General features: G+C 50.6%; 4 protein-coding genes across 4 annotated transcripts; 2 read left to right on the forward strand and 2 right to left on the reverse strand.

Moving 5' to 3' along the window:
• Positions 1-4,999: 4,999 nt before the first annotated feature.
• NECHADRAFT_28766 (uncharacterized protein) lies at positions 5,000-5,896 on the forward strand (the record flags this gene model as incomplete). Its single annotated transcript, XM_003041748.1, has 2 exons — positions 5,000-5,465; positions 5,607-5,896. Coding segments are annotated over 2 exons (756 nt in total), but the record flags the coding sequence as incomplete, so codon positions are not given.
• A 3,352-nt stretch (positions 5,897-9,248) lies between these two features.
• On the forward strand, positions 9,249-11,762 carry NECHADRAFT_53204 (uncharacterized protein; the record flags this gene model as incomplete). The annotated part of the gene is made up of 2 exons (XM_003041749.1): positions 9,249-10,517; positions 10,647-11,762. Coding segments are annotated over 2 exons (2,385 nt in total), but the record flags the coding sequence as incomplete, so codon positions are not given.
• A 1,272-nt stretch (positions 11,763-13,034) lies between these two features.
• NECHADRAFT_9629 (uncharacterized protein) lies at positions 13,035-13,328 on the reverse strand (the record flags this gene model as incomplete). The annotated part of the gene is made up of 1 exon (XM_003041807.1): positions 13,035-13,328. A coding segment is annotated over one exon (294 nt), but the record flags the coding sequence as incomplete, so codon positions are not given.
• Positions 13,329-14,577: 1,249 nt separating this feature from the next.
• NECHADRAFT_53003 (uncharacterized protein) lies at positions 14,578-18,059 on the reverse strand (the record flags this gene model as incomplete). Its single annotated transcript, XM_003041808.1, has 5 exons — positions 14,578-14,726; positions 14,790-14,875; positions 14,952-16,535; positions 16,565-17,700; positions 17,751-18,059. The coding sequence occupies 5 exons, from the start codon at positions 18,057-18,059 to the stop codon at positions 14,578-14,580; spliced, it is 3,264 nt and encodes a 1,087-aa protein (XP_003041854.1).
• Between the last annotated feature and the right edge of the window lie 1,206 nt (positions 18,060-19,265).

Here is a 19,265-nt window from a genome sequence, read left to right on the forward strand (position 1 = left end):
TCGGCAATATCGACATCACTGAGATTTTGATCGCAGCGGGAGCTGACGTTGATTGTCCAATCGGCAAGGCGTATCAAGGTGTGTGCAAACGCTCCGTAGAGGAGAAATGGTCCGATGTTGTGGAAACGCCAATCCAAATGGCAGCGAACGGACGCAATATGGAGATGGTGCAAGTTCTTCTGGAAGCCGGTGCGGATATTCACGGCTTCCCGGTCAGAGAGCTTTTTCCAAGGCTCATGTACAGTGGTAAACTCAGCGAGGAGGAGGACGAGGAAGAAGAAGAACACCATCATGGTTATTGCGAGTTTGGTTGCAGGCTACGACCGGCGCTCATATCAGCTGTGGCAAGGGAAAACGTCGTTCTGGTTCGAATGCTCCTGAACCTGGGCGCGGATGTCAATGCTAGAGGCTGTGAAGGCACTGCATTGGAAATGGCATCGGCACTAGGAAACCTGAAGCTCGCTCAGCTATTGCTGAAGAAAGGGGCAGATGTGAACAGCGCCGTTCAGGATCGCAAAAGAGGGAGAACCGCTCTCCAAGAAGCTGCAGGATCGGGAGACGATGATCTAGTCGAGTACCTACTCAAAGCGGGCGCTCAGGTCAACGCCCTCCCAAGTTCTTGTGAAGGCCGTACCGCAGTTCAAGCAGCAGTTGAATCACAGAACATTGACTTGGTCAAGTTATTGGTCAATGCTGGCGCTGATATCAATGCTGCACCTGCGCCCACGGATGGCCGCACATGCATTCAGGCAGCTGCTGCCAGCGGGAATACCGAGATGGTGGAACTGCTACTTCACCTTGGGGCTGATATTGATAGCCCTGCATCCTCTGAAAGAGGCGGACGAACACCCTTGCAAGCTGCAATCGAGTTCAGTAATGAACGGGTATCTGCGATGTTGATTGAAAGGGGAGCGGACCTCAATCTACCGGAATCGGTTAAAGAAGGGTCTTCAGCGCTCGGCTTTGCTATTGCCAATCAGAACCGTGACCTGGCTCACTCTCTGATAGCTGGTGGAGCAGATCCAAATGGCTGCGGGGGGGAGCAGACGCCTCTCGGAATAGCGACGAGTCTGGATGTCCTTGACATGGTGTGCTGGCTTTTGGATGCCGGTGCAGATGTCGACAGAACCCATAAGCGCAAGACACCGCTCGAACTCGCTGTCGAGAGAGATAGTCTAGATATAGCGCGTGCTATACTACGCGCTAAACCAACATTAGGCGGCCAAGTTGGCGTGGAAGCACTCCGACAGGCGGTCCTCAACAACTCGCTCAAGATGGTCGAGTTGTTACTTTCACATGGGGTTAGTGTGAACAATCCTCCAGGTGTGAAGCGTGACTCGCCACTTCTAGAAGCAGTGAGCCGATGGAGTATCAACGAGGACCTTGTCCGTACTTTGTTGAGCCACCATGTTGATGTGAACTCAGATCATGGTCTCCCTCTCCAGGCCGCTGCTGCAAAGGGTTCTATCTGGACAGTACAAGCTTTGCTCAAAGCCGGGGCCAACGTCAATTCCCCCGCTCTTGGTCCACATTCCAAGACGGCCCTTCAAGGAGCAGCTGCATCAGGAAAGACCGAGCTCGTTGACATATTACTGCAAGCTGGAGCAGATATCAACGCTCCTGCTAGTTCACAGTGGGGCGAAACAGCGCTCCAAGCGGCAGTTGCTCGAGGATCTGTTCGCATGGTCAAGTTTCTGCTTTTACACGACGCCGATGTCAATGCTCCGGCAAGTCCGTACCATGGGGCAACGGCATTGCAAAAGGCAGCAATGGCGGGTCATCTGCGTATTGCGCTGATGCTACTTAAAGAAGGCGCTGATATCAACGCGCCACCGGCAGCGACTGGAGGACGTACAGCGCTCGAAGCCGCTGCTGAACATGAACGCCTTGATCTTACGTGCCTACTTATTCGTAATGATACTGAGCTTGAGACTTTGGAGAGGAGGTGTAAGCGAGCTGCAAAGCTGGCGGCCTCAGCTGGCAATAATATACTTGCTAATGTTCTGCGGGAATGGAAGAGGGATTAGGGAAAGGTATGTCTCGCAGGAATTGGGTTATCTCTCGTTGATAGGAATTCCAGACATTTGCACGGCATGTTAGACCCGATAGTCGAAAGAATTGCAAAAATGATCACATGTTTCAGTCGTTTCAAAAAGAAAAAGTATTACTTCAAGATCCTATTTATCTCAAGGTTAAGAGTCAAATATCTAACTGACTAGGTAACCCTTCTTTGATGACCACAACTTCAAGATCCACCCCATGCGCCGGATGAAACCCGCCAGCACTGATGAGACTCTATAAAAACGAAGGCTTACATTTAGTAAGCTTGTTTCCCCTCCCATATAGTCTCTTGGTCTTGCTCATCCTCTCACCCAACATCCAGCCTGTGTCGCAAAATGTACCTCTTTCAAGTCACCCATCGGCATCCTTGCAGCCACTTGTTCTGCTGGTATTGTGCGTGTTTCGGCTTCCGTAGTTCCTCTCAAAGATAATTTCGAGTTCTTAAACATCTGAATATCGATAGTGGCATCCGGGCACATGTTTCAGTACGCGCGTAGTGTTTCTTCGGGCACATGAAACCGGCGTAGTTCTACAAGCGAAACTAAACTCACCCAATAACCACTCGCATCTCCCTTTCTCGTCACGCAAGATACACATTGCCTGTCTTTGAGTTGTTTTTGGGTGAACAACAACACTGACACAGCTTTGGTGTGAGTTGGCCTTCATTCCAGTCAATATGTTCCGAATCTCCAGCCTCTACTCCTTACTAAGGCCTGCTTCGCCCCTCACATAGCAAGGGTTCCTTCTATTTTTGACCGTCATGTTTGATACGTTCAACTAGCACCTAAAGACATTCGTCAAGCAGCACTCGTGGTAGCTCGTTTGCAATTATCGACTTATCTAGACGATATGGAAGATGGGAAACATCAAGGCCGGAGCACATTTGAGAGACTTACCCGTCCCGTCACTCAGCATAACTCACGGACCCGTTTGAAAACGGGAGCTCATCTGTTGCCTGCTGACTGGCATACGAAGCCTATTCATCCATCGGCTTATATCGGAAGAGCCTATTTACAGCTTCAGGCAGTGTGCGGCGAAGTTCAAACAAATGGCATGTCCCCATTCCAACTGACAATTCCTACATCCAAGCTGGATGACAAATAACGGCAGACTCCATCTCACCCCGTATACTCTCGGAAGGATCTGCTTATGGCAGACGCATACTCCTCCCTCGCATCCTGCTTACTGAAAACAGCAAAACAGCCAAGACCTCACAGCCTGCTTCATAATAGGCATTATTTTCAAGGATGGTATACGTGCTACGAGACATGTCGGCGAAATGGCCTGCTGTGTAACTCTTCGCCGAAAGAGTCTTCTTGCGTTGAGCATTGCCACAATTGCGAATACAATAGTCTTACGTAGCTATGTAACGTGTACCAGGCTCATGGAGTATCAATTGTCATCACGCATCGCACGTGTATGAATGCCACATGGAATATGGGCGCAGCAGCTACCCATAGCTGAAATCACATCAGGCTCTATTGGAATGGCGCACGGCACGACGGCATCATTCAAGGTCGACCATATTCAGCTCGGTCTTGGCATCTGCCGTAGTGGTGCGCTTTCGGTGCTGATGTTTGCTCCAAAAGCAAGCTAGCAGATGCGGGCTTGCGAGGAGGCTTACACCTTCGCCCTCGACGTAATGGAATGCAGAGATTCTACCATCTCAGAGGCCTCTTGATCATATCGTGGGGAATGGCTCGTATACTTGGAAGCCACCACCCTTTTGTCTTGGTTGCACACCATCAGCCAGCCCATTTGCCCTCCGGTAACACTGATTTCCGGGTCAAGACACGGCCTGCCCAAGCCGTCTTTGCGAGGTAGGGCTGAGTCCGAGAAAGCCAGTAAGCATAGAGAGTAACGTCTCATTGGGGAGTTAAGCTTACTAAAAAAAAGGTCCGGTGATGGCTAAAGGGTTTAGCCGTAGGGCGAGCTGAGTTTATTTCGGCCTTGCCCACGATGACGGAACTGAGTATCCACCACATCGGAGGGTACATGCTCACGCCTGCATCTGACATCCAAGACACTTTGACAGCCTGATATGCACATATGCCGCTCATTCTGACAAACAGACATGTCCCGCAAATCCTTCCAACGTCACAGTAAGAAGGATCGCCATGACGTGCCGTGTTGTCTTTGAATACGAGGAGGATGCTGTGACAAGGCCGACAGTCTCGCACTTTGATCAGGTTACAGCGCCATTAACTGCCAACTCCAGCAATAGATTACCCAACCAGACCTGCTAGTCTTACACACGTTATGCAAGCTCGTGATGGAGGCGTGGCACAGCTGACCCTCCCTCAGCCCCGAGCATCTCGGCATCTCGTTGCGGGGTAGACACGGCAGACTCGGGGACCCTCGTCCGGGTGGACCTCTCGCATCTGGGATGCCACCACCATCATCACCACATGGACTCCGGTCCAGGCCTGTCCGATCAGCACAGCCACCCCGAACACTAACAGACAGACTATCGCCGATTCCGCCAAGGCCGTTGCCCAGAGGTTAGCGCTGATTCGCTGGGCGCAGCTGAGACCGAACTGGCGGAGGCTCAGTCAGCCCGAAATAGCAACCCACTGTACCACGAGGCTTTCCACCCGCTTATGGCGTAACAGAGCCCCAGCCCTGGCTACGTTGGGTGTGGTGATGAGGCTTGACACACACAAGCTGCGCCGACCATCACCATATTCTGTGGTGTAGATGGAGGTTTGCGTTGAAAATCAACGGCAACTTACAACAGAGGCTTTAGTGCTAGAAGAATTCTATTATTTAAGAACCAAGTGATTCCCCGATCAATACATTCTCTTCATTCTCATCATCCTCATCCACCTCTCACTTACACAACAACTCAACTACCTTTCACTTACACCAACATTCACACAACACTCGCTGCCTTACATACATCTTCTTGATTAATTCATCTCTTCTTTCAATCTTCAATATGCGCTACTCCCTCACTCTCATCGCCTTTGCCGCCACGGCTCTGGCTCTTCCCACTGCCAAGCCTGCCGACGATGGCTCTTGGGCTCCTGGCAAGTACGAGGGCAAGGGCACAGGCTACGACGACGGCAAATGGCATGAGGGAAAGTATGAGGGCGGTGACACTGGCTACGATGATGGCAAGTGGACCCCCGACAAGTATCCCAGCGGAAAGTCCAAGCGCAACGATGATGGCTCTTGGCATCCCGGAAAGTACGAAGGAAAGGGAACTCCCTACGATGACGGCAAGTGGCACGAGGGAAAGTACGAAGGCGAGGGCACTGGCCACGACGACGGAAAGTGGTACCCCGGAAAGTACCCTGGCGGCAAGGCCAAGCGCAATGACGACGGTTCCTGGGCCCCTGGCAAGTATGAGGGCAAGGGAACTCCCTACGATGATGGAAAGTGGCACGAAGGAAAGTACGAGGGTGGTGATACTGGCTACGACGACGGCAAGTATCATGGCGGAAAGGTCAAGCGCAACGATGATGGAAGCTGGCACGAGGGGAAGTATGAGGGCAAGGGTACCCCTTATGACGACGGAAAGTGGCATGAGGGCAAGTACGAAGGTGGTGATACCGGCTACGACGACGGAAAGTACCACGGTGGCAAGGTCAAGCGCGCGGATGACGGCTCTTGGCACGAGGGAAAGTACGAGGGTGGTGACACCGGATATGATGACGGCAAGTGGGAGGAGGGCAAGTACGAGGGCGGTGATACTGGCTATGATGATGGCAAGTACCACGGCGAGAAGACCAAGCGCAACGACGATGGTTCCTGGCACGAGGGCAAGTACGAGGGTGAGGGAACTCCCTACGATGATGGAAAGTGGCACGAGGGAAAGTATGAGGGCGGCGACACCGGCTACGACGACGGCAAGTACCACGGTGGAAAGAAGAACTAAACAGTTTCATTCGGCACTTTTCTCAACGACATTGGGTTGGAGTTTTTGGGCTTTAGACATGGTACATATTCGCTTCTTGCCAGTGGCCTCAGTCTTTTGACTCATGGCTGACTTGGCCCTTTTTTGGCCTTCTTGTTTATACTTATTCATTCCTTTTACTTTACATACATGGATACATTGGCACTTAAACACAACCGTCCATCGGAACAGTGACTGGCTTTGATCGTGATGCATCCTCCCCCCAATTAAGATCAACTGGCTGGGAATCCTGCTGCATACAGTTTCGTAATCTTTCAGAAGGCTCGTATCGTGGGAATTGGACCCTGTCCTCTGCCATCTTGCGACGATACCACAGGGCTGTGGTCCGAACGGCAGGACGCTGAGACTGGAGAGAGGACTGGACAACAACTGGCAACCAAGAAAAAATTGTAAGCCCATCCTTCTAGGACCAATGAATATGAATGAAATCATTCGAAGCATGACGATAGTTAATCTGGCCAGAACCACTGCGTTTCACTCATCAGGACCCGGACCTCGGAGCGTCCGACCCGGGATCCACTGAGATGGGCGGCCCCACCCGAGCCGAAGGCCGCAAGATCCGTGCTCGGCGAAGGGCGTACGCAAACCCGAGCAAATAAAGATAAGAGTGATGCAGGCGAGATAAAGACACAAACAGAGGCAAAGAGAACACAATGAATGCGAAAGAAAACAATTTATTAAACGGGAGGTCCTGCGAAGAGGCAGAAGACGGGACAGTGTGCGAGACCCACTTCAGATTTTATGATGATGCTTATGATGATTGTGGATGAGGATTTGCTCAGGGCGGCCCAAACAGGCAAGTCGGCCAAATGCAGCAAAAGTCAATGAACAACACTACAAAAACATCACCAACAGCATCAGCACTTCAGAATGGCAAAAGATTTGCTTCAAAAGGCAAAAAAACAATGTCGACAACGGCAGGATTCGAACCTACGCGTGCGAACACAATGCCTTGATATGCAGGATAGCAGGGCATCGCCTTAACCACTCGGCCACGTTGTCCTCTTAGATGCCAGGGAGCTTCAAACTTGGGACTATCATGGGAGCAAATTCTGTCATCAACATCTTCTGGACCTCAATGCGCGTTGTGAAGAACCGTTTTCATCGTGAAATATCTGGACAACTTGTGTTTCCATTGCATTGCCCCTCCACACTCATTCTAACGTGTTATATGACTTGATCGCCCATCAGGCTCCGACATGTGGCTGAGCGTTGTCGCTGCCATTCAGGATGCCTTGGACGAGGTTGTCCTTCAAGCTCGCATCTCATTTCGAGAAATCGAGATGATGAATTTGCAAAATAATACGCTCAAGCGAGGCAAGAGGCCATGGTTCATGTTTACGTCTTAAGTAAATTGGCACCATGCCCAGTGTTGTTTTAAACAACTTCGATGCATCTATCAAGCTCCAGGTAAGGAGTCCCACGAGAAACACACCGCACAACTCAGGACACGGTGCCATTGTCATATCCAGCAATTAGAAACATAGCCAAATCATGTCCATTTTCCGAATAAACCTGTTGGATCAATTGCCTCATAATATTCGGTGCCAGACGAGCCGCGTTGTGATGACACTGAGGTGTAGGGTACGCGTCGCGTCAGCCAAAAGCCATCACGTCTTATGGTTGGTGCTGGCTTGCCCCACGGAGCTGAACTGCAAGCGCCTGAACGGCCATTCGAGCCTGAATTCTCAGGACGCGAGCCTGGTGTGCCAAGTGAGGCTTCGTAGCCAAAAGGAAACGCGTTTCAACCGTACAATCTCCTCCAAGCAGCAGAATGAGACGATCTGAACCATGCCCAAGGCCTGCGACATCGGATTCACCTGTTTGGGGACTAGTGAGGGATCATATTGCTTCAAGTTCGTTATCGTCCGGTAGTGGAGACTTCGTGAGAACTAACTTCTGAATAGCGTCATTTTCGTGCACGGCCTACGGGGCCACCCAAAGCGAACCTGGGGAAGAGGCTCAGATGAGACGTCCCAGACCCCGACAGCGACAGCGAGCGGTTCGCGCGATCGATCCATCAAGTCTTTCTTCCGCCGAAATCGACCGAGCCCAAGTATAACGGCGGATGTCGAATTACAGAAGCCATTCTGGCCCGACGAGTTCCTGACCCAGGATTTACGCGAAGCGAGAGTGTGGACATACGGATACAATGCGAATGTGATTGAGGGCCTGTTTCAGGCAAGCAACCAGAACAGCGTTTCACAACATGGACGCGATCTGGCTACCCGGTTCGAGAGGGACGTTAACAACGAGGTACGTGTTGGTGGTCGATAATGGCGATTCTCTTCTCGGCTTGACCCCACAATAGATACTGACGATTGTAGGATCCCGTTGTCTTTGTGGTCCACAGTCTAGGTGGAATCGTTGTTAAAGATGTAGGTACACAAGTCGAGCCTCTGCTGTGAAGTTCTTTAGGCTTTTACCCCTATCCCTATCCTCGTCCTCTTCTCAGGTTCTGCCTCTTTCTTTTCTAAGCCCTTCGCTTTCCTTCTATATTCCTTCTAAAGCCATTCCCGTCCTCTTAATCTCCTTATCATTCTTGCCTCATCTTTCTGTCACGACACGTACGTGACATATTCGCTAACGTCCCCAGGCAATCCGCAGATCCGACGCCTGCCGTTCGAGAACAAAATTCATCATCTTTCTTGGAACTCCGCATCGTGGAAGTCAATATGCCGGATGGGGCGTGATTGCCTCTAACCTTGCCAGCTGCGCATTACAAGACACGAACAAGAGGATTGTCCAAACGCTGGAAGTGAACAGCGAGGTCCTTGACAACATCCACGAGGAATTCGTCAAGATCGTCCTTGAGTCCGGTCTCAAGATCCACTCCTTTCAAGAGGGTCGTGGACTCTCGGGTGTTAAGGGCTTTAGTGGAAAGGTTAGTCTGACGAATAAGATCCCGTCTGCACTGTTCCTAGCTAACCAATCGGCAACAGGTTGTTGACGACTTTTCTTCCAAATTCGACCTACCGCCCACGATCCAGACGGTCGAGAGTATTGACGCGGATCACAGCCGCATGACAAAAGTTTCTGACAAGGATGATCCTGGGTATCGTGCCGTCTTGGGCGTTCTCAGACAGTTTGCACGGTCAAGCCCCGAATCGAAGACTAAGCAACATGTGGAGGCCAGGGTTGAGGCAACGACTGTGACACCAGCAGTTGAGACAGACGCGAGAACAAGTGGTTAGTTTAATAAATAAACATTGTTGGCCAGGACTGACGTGCAAAAGGCTCAACTTTCTTCCATGTTCCGTTTTCCATCAACCGCCAGTTTGTCGGACGTACCGAGGTGCTCGAGGAGCTCCAGGGCAAACTCTTTGATGGCGACGAATTCCAAAAAGTCGCACTCGCCGGCCTTGGAGGTATCGGCAAGACTCAGATTGCCATGCAGATTGCATTCTGGGTGAAACAACACAAGCCTGATTACTCCGTGTTTTGGCTACCTGCACTGAGTAATGCCAGCATTGATCAGGCGTGTGCTGAGTTCATGGCGAGGCATGGCGGCCAGCATGGAAACTCGACCAGCCCGAGAGAGTCATTTGGGCAATACCTGAGCTTACCCGGTATCGGGAAGTGGCTTCTCATTGTCGATAATGCCGACGATATGGACCTTCTGTTCCCCCCAGGAGCGGTTGCTCAGCATGTGCACAGCTGGATGCCAAGAAATGACCAAGGTCGTATCCTCTTCACAACGAGATCTTCCAAACTCGCCTTCAAAGTGATCTCTGACCCACAGTATGTGGTCAAGATATCCGAGATGAGTCCTAGTGAAGCAAAGGACTACTTGAGGAAATCCCTCTACCGTCAAGATTCTCTCCAAGATGACAAAACCGTGGTTGAACTCCTCAAGAATCTGGATTATCTGCCATTGGCCATCAAACAGGCCACAGCTTACATGAACGAGAATGACTTGACCATTGCAGAATACCTCGAGGTTCTGCAAAACACTGAAGACGACATGGTTGAGTTGCTACGTAGCGAGTTTCGCGATGATACGAGGTACATGGAAAGTGAGCAGTGTCAAAACGCCGTGGCAACAACCTGGGTGATATCTTTTCGCCAGATCAGGGGAATTGACTGGTTCGCTGCTCATCTTCTTTCATTCATGGCATGCATCGAACCAAAGGCCATTCCTCAATCGATGCTACCGCAGCCAGAGACGAGACAGCAACTGACCAGCTCTATTGGGACTTTATGCAGCTACGGCTTCTTGAGCAAATACGCTGGTGATGGAATGCTCGAAATGCACCGTCTGGTCCATCTGGCCACGAGGACCTGGGCTAAGAGTGAAGGCATCATGGAGCGCATGGCACAACTTTCTGCAACGCATTTTGATCAAATATTCTCAAATGGCAATTGGGAAGACCGTGAGCTGTACCGGCAATATTTACCGCATGCTCTGGTCATCATCCGAGAACACGAGGAGGATGCACCCCCGAATTATCCATATCGCTTGATTTATTGCGCTGCAAGATGCCTGATTTATGATGGCCGATTCAGTGAAGCACTCAAGATACTCAAGCAGTCAGCTGTCATTGAAGAGCAGCAATTTCCTGACAATTATTTGCATCGATCGTTACTCGCTGATGCATATCATAATAATACACAACACCAAGAGGTAATCAGCCTTCTCGAGCCCTTTATTCAACACCTGATGCAGACGCTACCGGAGAAAAATTTTCATTTACTCGACATGCAACTTTTGTTAGGATCAGCTTATCACGCTGTTGGGGATCTAAACAGGGCAGCCCAGCTGCTCGAACATGTGGTAAAACTGCAATCGGAGCTTCTGCCAGAGAAGGATGAGCGGCGACTACGATCGGTATTTCAACTAGCTCTAGTTTATCGGGAGAACAGGCAGAGAGAAGAGTCACTGTGTCTTCTTGAGTCTGTGTTGACGGCAGCGAGAAGGTCCTTCGATGAGGATCATCCCCTAACCCTTAGGGTACAGCTCAACCTTGCTGTGGTTTACCACAACGATGACCGAACCCAAGAGGCACTTGATTTGATTAAACATGTAGTAAACATACAACAAAGAACTCTGAGCGAGTATCATCTTAGCCGACTGGCTTCGGAGATCTTACTTGCACAACAATACCTAAGAAGAGGGGAGATAGACGAGGGGACACGAATGCTTGAAACGCTGAAAGTCAAGGGAGACGCAGCGTTCACCAGCGGCCATATCAATCGGTTGCTTGTGGACAGACATCTCGCCGAGGCCTACCTAACCGAACATCGGGTTCCAGATGCCATCCATCTATTGGAAGAGATCATGGAGCTAAGTGACGAGACATTGGGAGCTAGGAAGTCTGAGCAACTGGAGGCTGGGTGGTTGCTCGCGGAGACATACCTCGACTGTGGCCAGCCAGGGAAGGCAGTGGAGCTTCTTCGTTACTTGATGGTAGCTTGGAAAGAAATTTGCGCCTTGAGCGATTCAGAGGTGCTTGACTGCAAATGGGAGCTCGCGCGGGCATACAGAGCCAATGGACAATCGAATGAAGCAGTACAGGAACTGGAGGAGCTGGTAGAGGCTGAAGAGGAGTTTCGTCCGGAAGATACACTTACGCGGTTGCTGACAAGACGAGCCCTTGGGCAGGCGTATCTGGACAATGGCCGGTGGATGGAGGCGGTCGACACCTTGGAGAGGGTGGCAGCAAAAAGTGCGAGGGTGAACGATCCGCGCTTGCGCTTGGCAGAGGTATATGAAGAACTATCAATCGCGTACGAGGCTAGCGGGCGGTTGGATGAGGCCATTTGTATCGAGTTGTTCCGATGATGATGGAGTGCGAGCGGGCGGTCTATTATTGCACGACCAGGAAGGCATTTTGTTAATCGTTAAGACAACATTAGCACATTTTAAGAGGGCGTTGCTCTAGTTTTGATGAGTTGGCTTGAGGGTTGGCTTCACACGAGATTTCTTTTACTCGATACTTTGTTTAGTTATTTTATGAAAATATTTTCATTGTAGAATGGCGAACGCCTAAGGGCTAACATGAGATGGGGAAACATCATCATCATCAACAGCACTTGACTGGATGAGGGTGCGGTCCTTGTGTACAGATAACCGTATTACGAATTCGATTTGGCTCTTATGACCAGCGTTATAAACACGCAAATCACATGGGATTTAGTTCTTATGGTAAGTTTAGTGGTGAGAAAGATGAAGCCAAGCTACATGATCACCAGAGGAACATTGGTGCTTCCTTACCACGCACTCCAAGAACACGAAGAACGGTCTGTACGTATCGATGGATAAATCGTCGATGTTGATGAGCTTAGGTGAAGGTGGACATAATGGAATTCAGTAAGGATATCCTTAGTAGTAGACTACATACATCTGCTACCTCTGAGAGCAACGGCTGGCTATTATAGCGAAGGGCAGGAAGTAATGTAGCTAGCAATCCCAAGAGCAATTCAAAACTGACAAATTAGGCATGATGAACTCAACCTCAGCCATGATAAGATAATCCTCCTTATGCTTTCACACACATAATGGTATGAAGAACAATGTGCATCGTCAGGATCTTATTTACTGTTAAGCAATGCTTGGCTGGCGAGATCTCTGACACGATTTCCATTGTGCAGCAGTATGTACTATACTTGCGAACCTACCTTTATCAACAAAGGATCGATAGCTCAGCGGTACGAGCGAGGGATTGCAGATCCCTAGGTCCCGTGTTCGATCCACGGTCGGTCCTGTTGGTTTTCTTTTTGCGCTCACCATCGCCTCTTCCTCATACACTCAAGGTCGTGCAAAGCAGCTTCATTTTTATTGTCTATCCTCTCCCCATCCCAGCCAAGGTCCCCGATTCCCAGTCGCCATCCTCGCCCCGCCTTTCCCACACTCCTTACAGCGGCACTGAAGGACTTCTACCGACACCCTCTTGCCCCACCCAGTGCAACCTTGTCCGCAATGTCCCTCTAGAGGCATCAGCGGGTTTAGAAGGACTGAGCACAGAAGCTCCTTTGAAAAGTCGGGAAACTCGTCCAGCACCTCCTGGGTGGCAAGCCAGCTACCCCCCGGGTCCATGGCCGTCCGAATCTCTGCCCTTGCAAATTCCACCGCGGCTTCTCGGAGCGGCTTAGACGCTTCCGCAGGCATGTGGTAGATGTTGGGGATTGAGTCAAGGAACTTTGCAAAATCACGGTCGTTTGCGAGGCACTTGGTGTACTTTTCCGTTGCCAAGGCTATTAGACCTTGGATGTCGTACTTGTCTGCCAAGGCGGCCATGGCTGTGTGCAGAAAAAGCACTGGAAGCTCTTTGCCACCGTCAGTGTCGTCCTCGACCGTGCTCTCTTCCTCAGGGTCGGAATAGTCGTCGGTGTACATGTATTCCACCATGCGACTGACGACAGAGAGGGGGTAATCGTCAATCCTGTAGGTTCGAGATGTTGCCTCCTGAAATTATGTGAGTTTCTGAGTTACCATGAGCATTTGCGGGGTCATTTCTTACACTGAATCTTGACGTACAGGCCCTGTAAAAAACAGAAGACTTGCCACTGATGATGACCCGGTGGACGTCGATTTTTTCCTCCTCGCATAGAATGGCAAAGTCTGTAAAGTCGCCATTCTCACGCACACTAGATGGGTTAGTCATTACTCTGAGGATCAAACGCGATTTCTGGACGAAACATACTTGGCCATTCCGGAACAGGGTTTGGGAGTCATTGTGATTATTTAGATGTTGAGAAGTGGTGTTGGTGTTAGTTCGCGTATGTGAGAAATGAAGTTGGAATCAAAAGCTCGAGTTTGTTTGGGGGGAAAAGTGTAACTGGGACTCGAGGGGGAGCGCTGGGTATTAATAGGCAAAGAAAAGTCAAATCTACTTCGACAGATTACCAGAATGAACTCGACACTGTCCAAAAGATGTGACTTTACAGGAAAACTTTAAACGACCTCGTGCTTAAAGCTAATGTTAAAGGTTTCGGTGGGAGGTAAAAAGCCAAAAGGAAAGTACCCAAAATACGGCGGAAATCGAGGCAAACTGACAATAGTTCTTTCTTACTAGCCTTGTGGGTGATAGAGTTGAGAATGACATGCAGCCTGTAGCCTAGCCAGGCTGAGCGTGACCAACTGATCAGAGTTCTCAACTGAACTACCTGGGCTGCGTGCCATTGTGTTGGGGATAACATCGGCCCGTTCTACAGGACAATATTCGGCAGTTGACTCAGACTACGGAAGCCAACGAGTTGACGGTGCACATAGTACCTGGGCGCGACATTCTGTGGTTTCCCGGGAGGTTGGTTGATTTCACGTACGACAGGTCTCCGGCAGAGTTCTTCCAGTCTGTCTTGTCCGCATCTTCGAACTGGTGGCCCTCTCTAAAGTTTGCACCCTCCCTGAGGGACTAAAACCTTCTCATCAGCTGGTTCCATTTGCAGTGGTGCCTGGAACAATGCAGTTTTACGTGGCGGTTCCAAATGCTGCCTGGCCTCGGGAAATCAGCCCAGCATCTTCCAACATAGAATGATACAAGCCACCACCACGTCCGAAAAGGGCTGCTGGACTATCAAAGGCGGCAACCTTGCCTTGGTCAAGAACCAGAATCTTGTCATAGTAAAACTAAACACCAGTTAGTCTCTGTCTCGTGTCATGAATCGTCTGACAAGAGAACATTGTTCAAGGTACTTACTGTTAGCTCTAGCTTGTGCATGATCGCAATGATAGTGGTAGCCTTGAAATTAGTGAACAAGGTTTGATGTATAACGCTCTCAGTCATTGCGTCCATTCCCGAAGTTGCTTTTAGTGCAGATGGTTAGAATGATTCAGGCATGAAAATGGGACCAGTGGGATGAAACATACCTTCGTCAAGGATCAGGACTGGAGATTTCTGGATAAGTGCCCTCGTCACCGCCAGAAGTTGGACCTCTCCGACCGACAAGCTAGTTCTACTCCAGTATTAGAATCATGGCCATGGACAATTGAGTCAGTGATGGTCTCGCGGTTACTTACTTTGTGCTGAACTGAGTTTCAAGTAATTGCCCGTCGTCAGTCTCATTGACCTTGGCCAACTTCTGGATGACTGGCAAGGCCCCTGAGATTTCCAAGGCATGGATAATCTCGCCGTCGCTCCTCAATCCAAGGGGATCAAGGTTCTGACGAACAGAGTCAGAAAATATGACGGGGCGCTGTGGTATCAGCGCAATGCCTCTTCGCAGAGTGATTGGATCAACATCCGAAATGTCATCTCCATCGATGAGAATCTGCCCTTCTGTCTGCTCCATCATTCTGAGTAAACAAGATATCATGGATGATTTGCCTGCACCGGTGCGACCAACCACGGCAATCTTTTCACCTGGCTTGACGTTAAAGCTGATGGATTTCAGGCTGAGCGGAAGGCCAGGACGGTGTCTCCCGCTCACCGACTTATACTCGACTGTTCCCAAGGACGGCCAAGTTCGCCCGTCCGAGTCCGAGCCATCAACTTGCATCTCACCCCTGTTGCTCGTTTGAGAGTACGAGTCAATACGAGTGAGTGATACTGCATCCGTCTCAAACTGAGCGGTGAATTGTGCCATGTTGCTGAGCGTTCCAGTGACTTGGAATGCAAAGGTCATGACAAAACCAAGTGTGCTTAGAGGAATCGAAGCTGCCATCATGACTCCAAGTGCAGACAGCTGGAACACAATGGAAATGAGCTCCAACCTAACTTCAAGCCATAGATCGATGCACGAAAGGGGGAATAGGGCAGAGAGATTTTCCTGCAACTTCTTCTGGAACTGATTTTGGCGAGCCTTGATCAATCCGTGTGCGCTGAAGAGGACTCGATTTGTCTGAGCCTCCTGAAGAAAGGTGAGTAGCGGTGATCGGGAGGCGACATCCAAGTGTCGGAGCTCTCTGAGTCCGTCAAGATACGTCTGCTGTAGGCGAGAGCAGAAGACGACAAGAGGAATGACGAACAAGATGCTGACAGGCAGAGTTCCAATGAGGACAAGACAGGTCAGCGTGAGATTAACGTACTGAGCCAGCAAGGAAATCATGCAGGAATTGAGAGATCCGTCAATTCGACCGATATCGTTTGTGAATAGGTTGAGAGTCTCGCCCCCAGAGACCGTCTGGAAAAAGTCGATGGACTTGGAGAGGATGCCCACCACCAAGTTGTTGTGCAATTTCGAGGCAGCTGGCACGATACAAAACTGGTAGAATGCCAGAATGAAGAGATAAAAGAAGATAATCTGGCCAAGGGCAAGAAGAACAAAGATGGCCATGTCCCAGTTGACGGCTACCTGGTCTTGCTCGCTCGTTAGAAGCTTTAGCGTGTAGGTACCGAGAACGGAGGACGTTCTGCCCATGAGGAGGAGGCCAACAGACAGAGGCCATCCAAAAGTCCTTGCCGCGAGGATATATGTCCATGCTGGATGACTTGAACCATTTCTCCGGGGTTCTAGCAAGGCCTGCTGTGTAATGGGAACATCGGGGAGTGACGCCTCGGGATGCAGCTCCAGTCCACCAACAGCCGGGATCTGATACACCATTAGAATTTCTCCTATGTGTGTGCACGGTGGTGCCAACATACCTTGGGAAGCAGAACTGGAGTAGGTCCAACAACTGGTGCGGTTTCAACGACTGGAGACAACTCTTCCACCTGTGGAATCGAATCTCGCGTAACGGAAAGCAGTTTACCACGTTGAAATTGGTAAGCAGTGTCAGCTTGCCCGAGAATTTGACCATCAGCCGAGGTGGCAACAACCCTGGCTTTGTTGGCTAGCAATCCAGTTCTTCCCAGAAGCCGACGCACGATCTGGGCAGAAACCCTTGCATCGACAGCCGAGAGAGGATCATCGAGGAGATAGATGTCTGCTTGTGAGTAGGCGGCCCTGGCGAGGCATATACGAGCACATTGGCCACCAGAGAGAGCAAGAGAACCTGTGATTGGTGTTCGGTCCCCCTGTCGGAGATGCTGAAAGTCGGAGTCGAGGCAGCAGGCATGAATGACTGCCGTGTACAATCCACTGTCGAAGGGACGACCGAAAATGATGTTGTCTCGGATGCTGCCATTGATCAAGGTCGGATGTTGCGGGACATAGGCCACTCGATGTCTTTGCATCTCGTCCTGTTGGATGTGTCTCAGAATAGAGAGGAGGAGAGTCGACTTACCGACTCCCATTCCTCCTTGAATAACCACTAAACTGCGGGGATCGATACTGAGTTTGCCATCCGTGACGAGGGGAGCCTCATTGGGCCAAGCAATCCGCATCTTCTCGAAGCAGATTTGGCCATCGGGCCCAGAGCTAGAGGGCGACTCGAAAGTGGGAGAAATCTTGGTTTCAGGGAGATTCAGATAAGTCCTGACTCGTTCCGTGGATGCTGCGACCGACTGAAGGGTCGAGGCTAGCGTCGACAGCTGAATGAGACTCCCGTTGAGCATGGAGAACAGCATGATGGCGGTGAAGACGATCTGGCTATCAAGTTGCTGGCCGGTACGCAGAAGAACTCCAAAGGCGGCTATTGTCAAGATGGACGGCGCACCTTGCATGAGACAAACAAGACCTGCGCTAGATACAGCCATGTTTCTCAGAGTCTCAAGCTCAGCAAGACGCCTTTGTGCAACTGAGGATGAAAAGACAGACTCCCAGGCATGCATCTTGATGGACTCTATAGAAGAGATGGCCTCGGAGATGAGTTCAGTGCGATAGTCTTTGGCGCTCATGTTCTTCCTGACCCAGACAGACATGGCCTCTACTAGCAATCCAGCAGCTGGATATAGAAAGACCTGAGTTTGTGAGTTTGTGATCAAGGCAGCATGGAGTGAGAGACACTTACAGTAATCAACGCCACGGCGACAAAGGCCTGCCAGGGGAGAAGATAGGCAAGTCCCCCGTAGTAGAGAGATATTTGAAGGGGATAAGACCAAGCATCCGGAATCTCCAGGGATGACTTGAAAAGAATTTGGGAATCGACTTCTCCAAGAGTAGCAACGTCAGGACCCCCTGTCGTCTTGACATCACCCAAGGCCAAGGTTTTTGCATGCAACGAGGCCGAGAGTGCCGACTTGTACTGTACAGCTATCTTGCGAAGATAGTAGCCACTGTAATTGCCGCAGATGGCACCGATTACTCGAGATGCAAACATGATGGCGGCGTTTTTGGCGGTCGGGTTGGCGAGGAGGTCATGCAGAAGCCAGGGAAGCCCGAACCTGGACACGTCGTCGACAAGGCGGAGGATGGAACTCACGAGCAAAGTCCTCGTATGCTCACGGATTATGAACCCCCAGAAGATACTATCATTCTCGCTGCTGGCAGCCTGGAGCCTCGACTGGTAGCCCTCGAAATCTGCTGGGAGGCTGACCTCGGGAAGATAGATGAATTCAAGTGTCCCTGTGAAGTTGATGATGGGCCCAAGCCAGGCGTAGGTCATCGACTCGAGGATATTGGAGTCTTCAAGTCGCGGCGGAAGTTCTACCGGTGAAAACCTCGACGAGAAGATGTCGACGAGAAACGCTGCGGCGAGGGTCCATGGTAGAAGCCGGTCCGCGGGCGTGATGAGGTAGGACGATGAAGAGGTGAGCCAGATCCAGATGAGAAAGCTTGCTAGATGATATGCTGCCCGAAAGATAGATGAATGTCCCAAGATGACACAGATGGTGTTGACGAGGGCGGCAAGACATAGCGATGCTCGAGTGGCAACTGGAACCCATGAGTGTGACTCTGTCCATGTTTGAGCCTGCAAAGCCACACCCCAGACAGAGAGCGCCGCTATTACGGCTTGAAGTAGCTATAGTGGTTATCAGCGACCGCTAATGAGTAAAGTTCAATAGGTGCTCACCAGGGCGACAAGGTGTGTTGCTCCTAGACGTGTACGAGTATTCGCCCGAGTCTTTTTCGATACGAGGGGAGACAATGGGATGAAGACGAACAACCCAAGCGTAACCGCTAACTGAAGCCATCTGCCAAAGGATCATTAGAACAGACACCTGAGGTAAACAGGAGGCTCTCACTCTTTGATCCTGGCCGGGGGGTAAATTGGTGGATCATCCAGCAGATCACCACTGGGCCGGCTGGCTTGGACGTGGAGTACATTGTAAACGTCGAAATCCCGCAACATGACTAGCAGAATCACGATCAAGTACTAGAATGGAAGAAAAAGAACCACTTTGTTTAGAATAAATGCCATTCATACTGGCGTTTAACCCGATATACAAGCAATACCACCGTGATGCTAGCGAAGCGGCGGACCCGATTACCTGAATAGGCAAGCATAGGCACGCCTCAGTTAGCGTATGCATGAGTGCCTCAGGCTGCAGCGAAAGCGATCGCACTCTCTCCGTCTTGTTCGACG

The sequence above is a fragment of the Fusarium vanettenii genome (assembly GCF_000151355.1).
Source record: "Fusarium vanettenii 77-13-4 chromosome 12 genomic scaffold NECHAsca_41_chr12_2_0, whole genome shotgun sequence".
NCBI classification, from domain to species: Eukaryota; Fungi; Ascomycota; class Sordariomycetes; order Hypocreales; family Nectriaceae; genus Fusarium; species Fusarium vanettenii.